Source organism: Vulpes lagopus, chromosome 18 (assembly GCF_018345385.1).
Source record: "Vulpes lagopus strain Blue_001 chromosome 18, ASM1834538v1, whole genome shotgun sequence".
In the NCBI taxonomy this organism is placed as follows: Eukaryota; Metazoa; Chordata; class Mammalia; order Carnivora; family Canidae; genus Vulpes; species Vulpes lagopus.
In genome coordinates, this window is record NC_054841.1 from 23072483 (window position 1) to 23086753 (window position 14271).

Consider the following 14271-nt stretch of genomic DNA (forward strand, 5'->3'; position numbering starts at 1 on the left):
GCGGGGGGGGGGGCACCTGGCTGGCTCAGTTGCTGGCACATGAGACTCTTGATCTTGGGGTTGTGAATTTGCGCCCTACACTGAGTGTAGAGATCACTTAAAAATAAAATCTTAAGGGATCCCTGGGTGGCACAGCGGTTTGGCGCCTGCCTTTGGCCCCAGGGCGCGATACTGGAGACCCGGGATCGAATCCCACATCAGGCTCCCAGTGCATGGAGCCTGCTTCTCCCTCTGCCTATGTCTCTGCCTCTCTCTCTCCCTCTCTCTCTGTGACTATCATAAATAAATAAAAATTTAAAAAATAAAAATAAAAGTAAAATCTTAAAAAAAAATGGGGAGAAGAACATGGATATCTCAGTTATATTCCTCTTGCCCTCTCATTTGTTCAGTCTACCAGAGACTAGCGAGCCTCCCTAAAATAATAAACTCTGACCTAATACACTTCTATTCAAAAGCCCTTTCTTTAATGACTTACTATCTCTAGCAATAGTTTTCAAAACAAAGTCTTTGGACCAATGTATGGAATTAATTTTTCACAGAACTGAATTTATTCAACTTGCAGAACTTTTCTTTATATAAAATCATATTATTTCTAAATTTTTGGTGCATAAATACACTTTTTCAATTAAAACAGTGGTACCTGTTTTTAATACTCTTACTAATATTATGGAGCCATTAAAAAAATTAAATCAGCTCTATATGTACCAATTTTAAAAGATCTCTACGGAAAGTGGGAAAAAACCTCAACATCTAAAGATGCAAAATGGTACTGAATGCACTACCATTTACTTGGGGGAGGGGAGAGCGCCAATACATTCGTACCTGTTTTTAAATGCGTGGGCTATCTCTGGAAGGATGATCAAGCAACCCGGTTTGCCTCGTGGGAGGGGAACTGGATAGTTAAGGAACTGGAGAGGAAGTATGAGACTTATTTTATTCAATGTATATCTTTTTTGTATGTTCTGAATGTTGTACCATGAGCATGTATTAACTATAAAAATATATGTAACTAGATATTTATTTTAAATATCCTTATTTGGCAAAATAAAAAGTCAGCAGTCTCAGGATAAACCACAAATTATTTTGAATATGCACTGGTCAGTGCCATCTAAAAGTCTGGCAAGTCCAGATCCACAGAATCAACTCCAAATTCCTAGACTAGCAACTCTAATAATGCATACACTCAGGAGTCTGAAGAAGGACCTCTAGGCCCTTGGCTAACCTAAAGCCCTTCCTTGCTCAAATAATTTCACAGGACACAGGCACCCTACTATCTGCAGACTACACAAATCTCTCCAGAAGGATCAACAGTTAACCAACAGTTAACCAAGTATGCACGGTTTCCTAAGGAGAAGACCGTTTTCCCTACTTTCCTAAGGTATACAAGGATGCAAGGCACTCATGGAGGATGGGGAAACCCAACTGCATTTCAGAGAAGACAGAAAACTTGGTGGGATCAAAATCACTAGTTGCGCCTTGGAAAACAGCTCAGCTTTATTAGTCAATAGAACTTTAAGTGACTTTCATCTGCCCAGTTAGCTCCAGGTTCTGAAAGGGATTTTAAGACTCCTGCCCTTAATCAGACATGTAAACAAATTAAGTTTTTAAACTATTAGGTGAGGGCAGCCCCCATGGCTCAGAGGTTTGGCGCCACATTCAGCCAGCGGCGTGATCCTGGAGACCCAGGATTGAGTCCCACATTGGGCTCCCTGCGTGGAGCCTGCTTCTCCCTCTGCCTGTGTCTCTGCCTCTTTCTCTCGCTCTGTCTCTCATCAATCAATAAATAAAATCTTAAAAAAAAAAAAAAACTATTAGGTGAAACCACATAAAACCACCAATAACTACTTTTTACCACAGAAAAACAATAAAACCACCAATAACTACTTTTTACCACAGAAAAACAATAATTTTATCTGGTACAACCTAAATATTTGGACAACCATTAGGGGTGCTGGAAAAGATGCCCCAGGTTAACAAAAGAGGAATTGTGAATGAAATCTATAAAGCCAGAAAAAGGGAGAAAAAGTTTTCAGGTTCAATATGTAACTAAGCCCGAATGATGAGATTCTAGTTTCCAAACTACACTGTACCTGGGAGTCACATTTCTAAAGGAAATATTAGACAGAAAGGAACAGATATCAAATCCCAAACTGATAACAAAAGTAAGCTCTAGGGAGGGGAAGGGGTACTAGAAATGGCCAGGAGACCTTTGCCTATAGTTTTAATTTTTCTTTATTTTTTTTTTAAAGATTTTACTTATTTTTTGAGAGTGCAAGCAGGAGGAGGAGCAGAGGGAGAGGGACAAGCAGAATCCACTCTGAGCGCAGAGACGGACACAGGGCTATATTCCACAACCCCAAGATTAGCACCTTAGCCAAAATCAAGAGTCAGACACGTAACCAAGTGAGCCACCCAGGTGCCCCTGTAGTTTCAATTTTTACAAGGATTTAGTCACATAATACTTTTTTAAAGTAAAGATAAATACATTTCTTTTTTTGGCAAGGCCTGAACTCATGACCCAGAGATGAAGAACAGAGCTGAGATTAAGAATCAGACATCCGGGGAATATCAGAAAGGGAGACAACATGAGAGACTCCTAACTCTGGGAAATGAACAAGGGGTGGTGGAAAGGGAGGTGGGCGGGGGGTGAGGGTGACTGGGTGACGGACACTGAGGGGGGCACTTGATGGGATGAGCACTGGGTGTTATCCTATATGTTGGCAAATTGAACTCCAATAAAAAAAATTTTTTTAAAGAAACCCCAAAAATAAATAATTATATATATTTTTAAAGATTTTATTTATTTATTTATTCATGAGAGACACAAAGAGAGGCAGAGACATAGGCAGAGGGAGAAGCAGGTTCCACGCAGGGAACCCGATGTGGGACTCGATCCCGGGACTCCAGGATCACGCTCTGAGCTGAAGGCAGACGCTTAACTGTTGAGCCACCCAGGCGTCCCAAAAATAAATACTTATAAATTAAAAGTTCTGAGAAGCATGTAATAAACAAATTATCAACCAACAGCTTCATGGTTTCAGGATTTATATGCTGCTTAGCACACCCACAAAATAGAATATTATAAAGCTATGAAAGAGAGAGACAGAGAGAGAGAGATGCCTGAGTGGCTCAGTTGGTTGAGCAGCTGACTCTTGGTTTTGGCTCAAGCCATCATCTCAGGAATGTGAGATGGAGCTGCACATCGGGCTCCATGTTCAGCATAGTCTGCTCAAGACTCTTTCTGCCTCTTCACCCCTCTCTAAAATAAATAAATCTGTAAAAGAGAGAGAGAGAGAGAGAGAGCATACTCTATGAATTGATACAGAAGATTTCCAAGGCATGTTAAGTTTTAAAAAAGCATGCTATAGAGTAATACATATCTTATGATTCCTTTCTCATTACAAAAAAGAAAAATAAGAATATGTAATTTGTTTTTGTTTGTAGTTAAAAAAAGAAACACTAGTAGGATGGATAAAAACTAATAAAAGTGGTTATCTATATAGGACAGAACAGGTAAAGGATAAAGAAATGGAAGCAATCATTCTCATTATAAATTTTGTTACAGGGCAGCCCAGGTGGCTCAGCGGTTCAGCGCTGCCTTCAGCCCAGGGCATGATCCTGGAGGCCCAGGACCGAGTCCCGCATCAGGCTCCCTATATTCAAGAGGAGCCTGCTTCTCTCTCTGCCTGTGTCTCTGCCCCTCTCTCTTTGTCTCTCATGAATAAATAAATAAAATCTCTAAAAATAAATAAATAAATCTTGTTACACTGGATTTTTGAACCTATTTAAACTCTAGCCAATGGATTATCAACTAATTCCCTTGCATTTCCCAGGTGGGCTATCATTATCATATTCAAGTTATGACTATATTATCTCACTTTCAATACTGATACCTGCCCTTTCTTTTTCTTGTGTTACATTGACTAGTGCTTCTAAGATGATGTTGAAAATTAGCAGATAGTCAGCATCCTTCTCTTTAATGAAAATGTCTCCACTGTCTCATCATTAAGTGTGAAGTCTGTCAAATTTTCTAATTAATGCCTTTAATTAGAAGTTTTCACCAGGGATCCCTGGGTGGCGCAGCGGTTTGGCGCCTGCCTTTGGCCCAGGATGCGATCCTGGAGACCCGGGATCGAATCCCACATCGGGCTCCCGGTGCATGGAGCTTGCTTCTCTCTCTGCCTATGTCTCTGCCTCTCTCTCTCTCTCTCTCTCTCTGTGTGTGTGTGTGTGTGTGTGTGTGTGACTATCATAAATAAATTAAATTAAAAAAAAGAAAAAAGAAGTTTTTCACCTACTTACCAAGGATTGAGAATAAATTGTCTACGGCCATACCACCCTAAACACGCCCGATCTCATCTGATCGCAGAAGCTAAGCAGGGTCGGGCCTGGTTAATACTTGGATGGGAGAGAATAAATTGTAAGACCTTTCAGCCTTTGTCAAGAAGATTATACAGCTTTTCTCTTTTACTCTCTGAAAATAATGAAATAGCAGATTTCCTAAGTTTAAGCTATCATTACTCTGCTAAAATATGTCATATTCGGTTGTGTGTGCCATTCATTTAATAAGTGCCTGTTTGGTGTCTTACTATTTAACTGACAAGTTCTGTGGCTCTTTTATAAGTAGGATTTGTCTAAATTTCCTCATATTATATCCTTCCTGCCAAGTTTCAGCATTAGGCTATGCTTACCTCATAGAAAGTACTAGAAAGCTTGACTTCATTTTCTATTAAACTGACTACTCTAAGAACTTTTCAAGATAATTACCTACATTTTCCATTACTTCTATGTTACTAATCTGGTCATGTTTTCTACCTCTTCTTGAATTAACTTTGCCTAAATAAGAGAGTTTAAATGGATCATTAGATACAATTCAAATGTTCAATAGTTTTCCTTTGAAGAAAAGAGTTTGGGACGCCTGGGTGGCTCAGTGGTTGAGCGTCTGCCTTTGACTCAGGGCATGATCCTGGGGTCCAGGATTGAGTCCTACATTGGGCTCCTTGCGGGGAGCCTGCTTCTCCCTCTGCCTGTGTCCCTCCCTCCCTCCCTCTCTGTCTCTCATGAATAAATTAAATCTTTTTTAAAAATTGAAGAAGAGTTCAAGACAATACAAACATTTAAAACTCAACTCATAACAGGATTTTTGTATTTTAAGATATTTATTTATTTGAGAGAGAGAGAGAGAGAGAAAGAGGTAGTATCAGAGATAGCAAGAGAGAGCACAGGCAGAGAGAAGAGGGAGAAGCCAGCTCCCCACTGAGCAAGGTGCCCAATGTGGGGCTTGATCCCAGGACCAACATGACCAGAGCCGAAGGCAGATGTTTAATCAACACCTGAACTACCCAGGTGTCCCTACAAACAGGATTTGTAAATGGCAAATACAAACACTAGACACTAAGCATTTTACGGTGCAGAAACTACTCCCTCTTGATTCCATTAGACAACAAACATTGCTAATTTATACTTTTTCCTTTTTTAAAGATTTATTTATTTGAGAGAGAAAGAATGTGTTGGGGATGGGCAAAAAGAGATTCTGCACTTGATCTCACGACCCTGAGATCACAACTTGAGCCTAAACCAAGAGTCAGATGCTCAACAGACTGAGCCACCCAGGCACCCTATAAATTTATATTCTGAGACAAGTGGCTAGGTCCTGGAGTTACAAAATAGATGACCAGGGGTGCCTGGGTAGCTCAGTCGGTTAAGCACCTGCCTTCAGCTCAGGTCATGATCTCAGGATCGGGCTTCCTACTCAGCAGGGAGCCCACTTCTCCTTCTTCCTTTGCTGTTTCTCCTGCTTGCATGCTCTCTCTCTCTCTCTCTCTCTCTCTCTCAAATAAATAAATAAAACATTTTTAAAAAGATAAAAACAAAACAAATAAATCACCAAACATCAGGGCTTCTAGGGTGGCAAAGGCCCAAAGAGAAGTATGGTGGGTTCCTTGGAACTTGTCATCCCCCTCTACAAAAAGACCAAGAAAATTCTTGATCTCTAGAAGAAAAAGAGTAAATGAGTAACAGGCCTAGAATTATCTAGCCTACTACATTCCAAAACTAGAACCAGACAGAAGGAAAAAACAGTATTTCCTATGGCATGCCTAGGGTAGAGCCTGAATTTCTGCATGCTCTCCCCTACCTCCTTTCTAAAGCACCTGAGTGGAGTGGACACTTCTTTTTCTTTTTATCTTTGGAAAGATGTTTTATTTTTATGTAATCTCTATATGCAATGTGGGGCTCAAAGTCACAATTCTGAAATCAAGAGCTGCATACTCCACCAACTGAGTCAGCCAGGTACTCTGGACTCTTCTCTCTCTCTCTCTCTCTCTCTCTAAGATTTTGATTATTTATTTGAGAGAGAGAGAGAGAAAGAGAGAGTGTACATGGCCAAGTGGTGGGGGAATAGAGGGGGAAGGAGAAGGAAAAGCAGACTCTGCACTGAGTGCAAAGTCTGCCGAGAAGCTAGGTCACAGAACCCTGAGATCATGACCTGAGCAAAAATCAAGAGTCGGCCATTTGGGATCCCTGGGTGGTGCAGCGGTTTGGCGCCTGCCTTTGGCCCAAGGCGCGATCCTGGAGATCCGGGATCGAGTCCCACATCGGGCTCTCGGTGCATGGAGCCTGCTTCTCTCTCTGCCTGTGTCTCTGCCTCTCTCTCTCTCTCTCTCTCTGACTATCATAAATAAATTAAAAAAAAAAAAAAAAGAGTCGGCCATTTAACTGACTGAGCCACCCAGGCGTCCCTGAACCCTTCTGTTCTTAAAGTGCATTTCTTACCACTCAACTCCTAGTCTCTTCCTTAAATTAGCCAAAACTACTACTTCTGCTCACCTTCCTCAGAGGCAGTAAATGAATGGTAGTCCAAACTTTTTCATCAGGTACTGGAAGGTTAGGAAAGCAGCTTTAAAGAAGACTTAGCACTTGGGCTGAACCTTAAAAGATGAAGAGAGGTGTTTGCCAAATGTCTGAATTTCCTTCAGAGTGCTCTGCATATTGAATGTATAGGCATTCAATAAATGTTCACCAAATGTACTATTTTTTTTTTTAAGATTTTATCTATTTACTCATGAGACACAGAGAGAGAGACAGAGAGAGAGGCAGAGACACAGGCGGAGGGAGAAGCAGAGGGAGAAGCAGGCTCCATGCAGGGAGCCCGACTCGGGACTCAATCCCGGATCCCTGGGGGAATCACGCCCTGGGCTGAAGTTCACCGCTGAACCACCCTGGCTGCCCACCAAATATACTTTTTAAAAGATTTTATTTTTAAGCAATCTCCATACCCAATGCAGGGCTTGAACTCACAACCCTGATTGGAGTCACATGTTCCACCAATTGAGCCAGCCAAGTGCCTCCAAATGTATTTTAAAAAAAAGATTTTGTTTACTTATTTAAGAGAGAGAGACACACACACAGAGTATGTGCATGCAAATGCACACACAAGTTAGGAGGGAGTAGAGGGGGAGAGAGAGAATCCCTAGCAAACTCTGCACCAATCGAGGAGCCCATCATGGAACTCGATCCCGTGACCCTGAGATCATAACCTGAGCAGAAATAAAGAGTCAGATGTTCAATCAACTGAGCCACCCAGGCACCCTCAATGTACTTTTAAAAAAGATTGGATTATGAATACCTAGAGCCACAAAACAGCAATAGGAATAAACACACAAACCGAGGTCAATCATCAAAATAAACCAATGATATCCATGTTGCAAATGCCAAAAAGACAAAAAGATCCCCATACAACAATTGTCAAATTGGGTGTGCCTGAGTATCTCAGTCAGGTGAGTGTCCTACTATTGGTTTTGGCTCCGGTCATGATCTCAGGGTCATGAGGTAGAGCCCCATGCTGGGCTCTGCACTCAGCAGAGTCTGCTTGAGATTCTGTCTGTCTGTCTCTCTCTCTCTACCCTTTCTCCAGCTTGTGCTCTCTCTCTCTCTCTCTCTCTTTCACTTTCTCTCTCTCTAATAAATAAATAGGTCCTTAAAAAAAGAAAAAGAATTGTCAAATTGGAGGGAACTGACCACAACACCATAACAAAATTAAATCAGTTACAGGGGTGCCTGGGTGGCTCAGACTGTTAAGTGTCCACCTTTGGCTCAGGTCATGACCCCATGGTCCTGGGATGGAGCTCCCCACTGTGCTACCTACTAGACATGGAATCTGCCTCTCCCTTTCCCTCTGACTCTCCCCCCATTCATTTTCTCTCTCTCTCTCTGCCTCCCTCTCCTCCCTCTCTCTCTCTCCCCCAATGCTCAAATAAATAAATACAAAAAAGCTTTCTTCCAAGGGTCAAAAAGTACTGAAAACTTGTATTTTTCCAAAATTCAACTTAGAAAGGGCAGATAACCTAAACTTCACAGTAAATTAGGTTACTATGGTGACATTATTTTAAGCAAGGGGTATAACTGTTCACTAAGCCAACCAAGAAGCCACAGAAGGTCAGTGCAGCCAATCAAACATAAAGGGACAAAGAGAATGGGCAGAAAGAAGAAAAGAAAAAAGGAAAAGAAAAGAAAAGAAAAGAAGGGAAGGAAAGGAAAAGAGAAAAGAAAAGAAGAAAGAAAGAAGAAAGAAAGAAAGAAAGAAAGAAAGAAGAAAGAAAGAGAAAGAAAGAAAGAAAGAGAAAGAAAGAAAGAAAGAAAGAAAGAAAGAAAGAAAGAAAAGAAAAGAAAAGAAAAGAAAAGAAAAGAAAAGAAAAGAAAAGAAAAGAAAAGAAAAGAAATTAATTCATCAATTCAACAGACATTTTCTGATTCCTACTCTGGAATGTGCCAGAGTTTGGAAATACAGGGCCAAATCTATAAAGATATGTGATCAGAGCAGCTGGCAAAAGAAGACAGACTCTATGTTATAACACACACTGGGCCTTTCATTTCCTCAGACATACCACATACCTTTCCATACCCAGTCTGCTCCTTTTACTTGAATTTCTCCCTGCCCATTCTTCCTAGGCAATAGCCTTACCCTACTACAGCCTGAGAATCCCTGCCTACAATATCTCAAATAGCCCCCATCTCCTTTCAGTCTATGTCAGCTTTCCGTTTGTTTCCTTCACAGCATTTAACCCAGTCCATAATTATTTCCTTTGTTTCTCCATTTACTTGTTTATGTTTATGGCCTGCTTCCCTAAGAAACTACAGAAACCTCTAATGGAATCTGTCTTGTAGTCACTGCAGAATCCTCAGGGGAATAAATGTGTGTCTATACACCCAAATAGTGATAATAAAGTATCACAGGTGCAACAACAGAAGACAACTTAAGGTGAGGTAGGGTAGAGGAGCAAAAGATCAGTTCTAGGGCCAAGGGGAAATGAAGAGGCCGAAGAAGAAGCTGGGGAAGAGGGGGCTCAAGACAATGCTAGTGAAGAGGAGACACTTGATTTCAATTCTGAAAGATGAAGAGGCAGGTGATCAAGGAGGCAGTGAGGCTGGAGAGGATTTCTGAAAGAGGGTGCAACATGAGTAAATCAGCATAGGTACAGAGGAAGGGAGGCACAAAACAAGACAAAGTAGTACAAAAAACTGAAGGTGAGAAAGGAAACTGTAACTCCATGCAGAGACCTGCACAAGAACCTTTGTGGATTCCATACCTATTATACAGATGGGCAGCTCAGTCTTAAATGACTATTTAGTATTAGCATTCCCAATAGCAGTTCAGGGACCAATGGGTGCTTGTGAACACATGGCTAGCAGTCCACAAGGTCTCCATGAAAAATGTTTTACTGTGCTTTTCCATAATCTGGACCACCTTTATCAGAGCTAAATATTAACATATTTTGCTTTAATGCTACTAAAAGTGGGATTCATAGATAGTATACAGGTTGGAGGAGTCAATCCTCACATTTTTGAGTTCGAAAAACACTGCTCTAAGCTACCAGATAGGGGATCCCTGGGTGGCTCAGCAGTTTGGCGCCTGCCTTTGGCCCAGGGTGCGATCCTGGAGTCCCAGGATCGAGTCCCACGTCGGGCTCCTGGCATGGAGCCTGTTTCTCCCTCTGCCTGTCTCTCTCTCTCTCTCTCTCTCTCTCTCTCTCTATGTCTGTCATAAATGAATAAGTAAAAAATCTTTAAAAAAGAAAAAGAAAAAAAGAATAAGCTACCAGATAAGCCAGCCTACCCAAGGGCTCCACCAAGGAAAAGAAAGGAGAATGAAGCTTACACCAAATAAGACAGAATAATGCCATGTATATGTCCAGAAAGGCAGAGAACAGTCCAGATCTAACACAGGGAGACAATACTGGCTTGCTCACAGTAAATGACTTCAAATCTGGGAAGGCTTGCTGCTCAGTCTTGGCTACATATGAGTAAAATTAAGCTGCCCAACCCCACACACTGTGAACATGCTTAAATTAGAGCAGCTAGACAGTGCTTGGCAGGAATCTGTTTGGTCCCACACACACATACTAGAAATACGAACTGAAGAAACATTACAGGAGGGGAAAAAGAGGATACGAACTGAAGAAACATTACAGGAGGGGAAAAAGAGGACCAGAAAGGATAAAATTTCCCTGATTTCCCACTTCAACAGATCAGTGTTCACTCATATGACTATTAATAACCAATGCATGCCAATGACAGTGGGGGACAATGAGAATGTAACTCTCATTACATAAGGATCTCACTGGATCTTTACCACAATCTCAGGAGCACTTAAGCAGTTGTCATTACCACAGCACCCATTTTACATCTGTGGAAATGAATGTTCAAACAAGTGACTAGGAAAACGTGTAAATAAGATCAGTATCCAGATCTTTTAAACTAAACCCAGTGAGGAGCCTTCTGCTCTTAATTTGCCTTCATATGTAAATATCCTTGTAGTGACTCAGGTCCACAAAGGTGTCTTTCCTCTTGGCCACCTAACAGTCCACCTGATGGCTAGCCCAAAAATCTACCTAAACTTTTCCCCAGGAGTTGGACATTCAGGCTGCTTCCACAATCTTACTATATATAAAAATAGTCTTTCTGCAAATCTACATACATTTACTTCAAAAATCAGAGTGTGCCCTTGTTTCTGGTTCAGTGCTCATACCAGAAGAGTTCTATGCACAAAAGTAACATTCTAAGCCATCCCCAGCCTTTGTTGGAGAGAGGATAGAAATGGAAACTATATATATATTTTTAAAGATTTTATTCATTTATTCATGACAGACAGAGAGAAAGAGAGAAAGAGGCAGAGACACAGGCAGAGGGAGAAGCAGGCTCCACGCAGGGAGCCTGATGTGGGACTCAATCCCGGGTCTCCAGGATCATACCCTGGGCTGAAGGCGGCACTAAACCACTGGGCCACTGGGGCTGCCCTGGAAACTGTATTTAATGAAACACAAAAGGCTATTAAACTGTAGCAAAACTGTGCTGTTTTAGGGGTCTTAACTCTTTTCCTAACCCTTCACCACCTCCATTAGTCAACATGTGACAGAATCAGAATCATGTCTTGAATTCAACTCTCCTCTCCATCTAAATCATTTCTCACCAGTAACAACTCAACAGTCAGTACACCCAGACAACCTATGCCCCTCTATCAGTACTGGCAAAGGGCCTGATATAGGGGATCCCTGGGTGGCGCAGCGGTTTGGCGCCTGCCTTTGGCCCAGGGCGCGATCCTGGAGACCTGGGATCAAATCCCACATCGGGCTCCCGGTGCATGGAGCCTGCTTCTCCCTCTGCCTGTGTCTCTGCCATTCTCTCTCTCTCTCTGTGACTATCATAAATAAATAAAAAGGGCCTGATATAGAGACACTCAGTAAATATTTGGTGACTGAATAAACACCACCATCCTTCTGTTCCTAAGAGGGATCTATGTCTCTCTCTCCTGTTTAACATCCCCTGGTTTAGCCGAACCTTCCAGTACTCCTGATGTGTTCCCTCTCCGGATTCTGAGAAGACGTGATATTCCTTGAGGCCTGAATACTTTTGCTCACACTGTTCCTTCTGCCTATTGTCACCTTCACTCTCATCCTGGAAATCTTGTTCTTTGATCTCATTTCCTTTGAACTTCCTGGCCCCTCTCTCCCTCCATCATACCTGCCTGGTTAAACCCCAACCCTAGGTAAATCGGATTCTCCACATTCTCCACCCAGGCAGCTGATTATTGGCTAGATATTGCACTCGGCATGCTGATGGATCTCACTTGAAGTGCATGACCACAAATAATGCTTTCCTTGGGGATGGAGTGGGCTGTGTGACTGAGTGTGGAAACATGTCTCTATCTTGATCTGGACAGTGGTTACACTATGGATCCATGTATAAGAGTTCATCAAGCTACACATTTAAGATCTAAGTGCACTCTAATATAAATTGTACCTCAGTAAAAAGTTTTTTAAAGAGTTAAAAAAAGAGAGGGGCACCTGGGGATCCCTGGGTGGCGCAGCGGTTTGGCGCCTGCCTTTGGCCCAGGGCGCGATCCTGGAGACCCGGGATTGAATCCCACGTCGGGCTCCCAGTGCATGGAGCCTGCTTCTCCCTCTGCCTGTGTCTCTGCCTCTCTCTCTCTCTCTGTGACTATCATAAATAAATAAAAATTTAAAAAAAAAAAAAAAGAGAGAGGGGCACCTGGGTGGCTCAGTCAGTTAAGCATCTGCCTTTGGTCCTGTGTAGGGCTCCCTGCTCAAAGGGGAATTTGCTTCTCCGTCTGCCCCTCCCGCTACTCGTGTTCTCTCTCTCTCTAATAAATAAATAAAAACCTAAAAAAATTTTTTTTTAAAGAGTAGCATCTTTGCTCTCTTAATTCAATGTCCTACAACTATAAACTACCATAAAAATTATTATCAAAAAAGTTTCTTAAAAATTCAGAAGCAGAAAGGAATGTTGAAAAAGAAAACTAGAACTGGTGGCATCACAATTCCGGACTTCAAGCTCTATTACAAAGCTGTAATCATCAAGACAATAATAGGGTACTGTCACAAAAACAGACACATAGATCAACGGGACAGAATAGAGAACCTAGAAATGGACCCTCAACTCTACGGTGAATTAATCTTCAGGAAAGAATATCAAATGGAAAAAAGTCTCTTCAATAAAGGATGTTGGGAAAATTGGACAGCCACTTGTAGAAGAATGAAACTGGACCATTTCCTCACACCACACACAAAAATAGAATCAAAATGGATGAAAGACCTAAATGTAAGACAGGAATCCATCCCAATCCTAGAGGAGAACACAGGCAGCAACCTGTATGACCTCAGCTACAGCAACTTCTTGCTAAACATGTCTCCAAAGGCAAGGGAAACAAATGCAAAAATGAATTGTTGGGACTTCAAGATAAAAAGCTTTTGCACAGCAGCAAAGGAAACAGTCGACAAAACCAAAACACAACTGACAGCATGGGAGAAGGTATTTTAAAATGTCTTATCAGATAAAGGACTAGTATCCAAAATCTATAGGGAACTTATCAAACTCAACACCCAAAAAACAAATATTCCAAATCAAGAAATAAGCAGAAGATATGAACAGACTTTTCTCCAAATAACACATACAAATGGCAAACAGATTCCCAGTATCACTTGGCATCAGGGAAATAAATATCAAAATCACAATGAGATATCACCTCACAGGGGTCAGGATAGCTAACATTAAGTAGGAAATGATGGGTGTTGGCAAGGATGCAGAGAAAGGGGAACCCTCTTACACTGTTGGTGGGAATGCAAACTTGGTGCAGCCACTCTAGAAGACAGTATGGAGGTTCCTCAAAAAGTTGAAAATAGGGACGCCTGGGTGGCTCAGTGGTTGAGCATCTGCCTTTGGCTCAGGGAGTGATCCTGGGAATCAAGTCCCACATTGGGCTCCTTGCAGGAAGCCTGCTTCTCTCTCTGCCTATGTCTCTGCCTCTCTCTCTCTCCCTCTCATGAATAAATAAATAAATCTTTTTAAAAATTATTTTTAAAAAAGGTGAAGGGGATCCCTGGGTAGCTCAGTGGTTTAGTGTCGGCCTTCGACACAGGATGTGATTGATCCTGGAGTCCCAGGATGGAGTCCCACATCGGGCTCCCTGCATGGAGCCTGATTCTCCCTCTGCCTGTGTGTCTCTGCCTCTCTCTGTGTGTGTTTCTCATGAATAAATAAATAAAATCTTTAAAAAAAAAAAAAAAGGTGAAAATAAAGCTACGCTATGAGCTAGGAATTGTACTAGTAAGGATTTTTTTAAAGATTTTATTTATTTGAGACAGAGAGAGAGAAAGCACAAGCAGGGGAAAAGGCAGAGGGAGAGGGAGAAGCAAGCTCCCCATCGAGCAGGAAGTGCCACATGAGGCTCAATCCCAGAACCCTGGGGTCATGACC

At 41.8% G+C, this 14271-nt stretch overlaps 1 protein-coding gene across 4 annotated transcripts in view; it reads right to left on the reverse strand.

Moving 5' to 3' along the window:
* Positions 1-14271, reverse strand: part of PHF20 (PHD finger protein 20) — a 149203-nt gene that overhangs the window by 84637 nt on the left and 50295 nt on the right. For 2 of the 4 annotated variants that reach the window (XM_041732614.1, XM_041732611.1), the window contains exon 2: positions 823-892. The exons of the other annotated variants lie outside the window; for them this stretch is intronic. In XM_041732614.1, coding sequence (XP_041588548.1) covers positions 823-892 — 70 coding nt within the window. The remainder of the gene's footprint in view (positions 1-822; positions 893-14271) is intronic. 4 annotated transcript variants of the gene reach the window in all.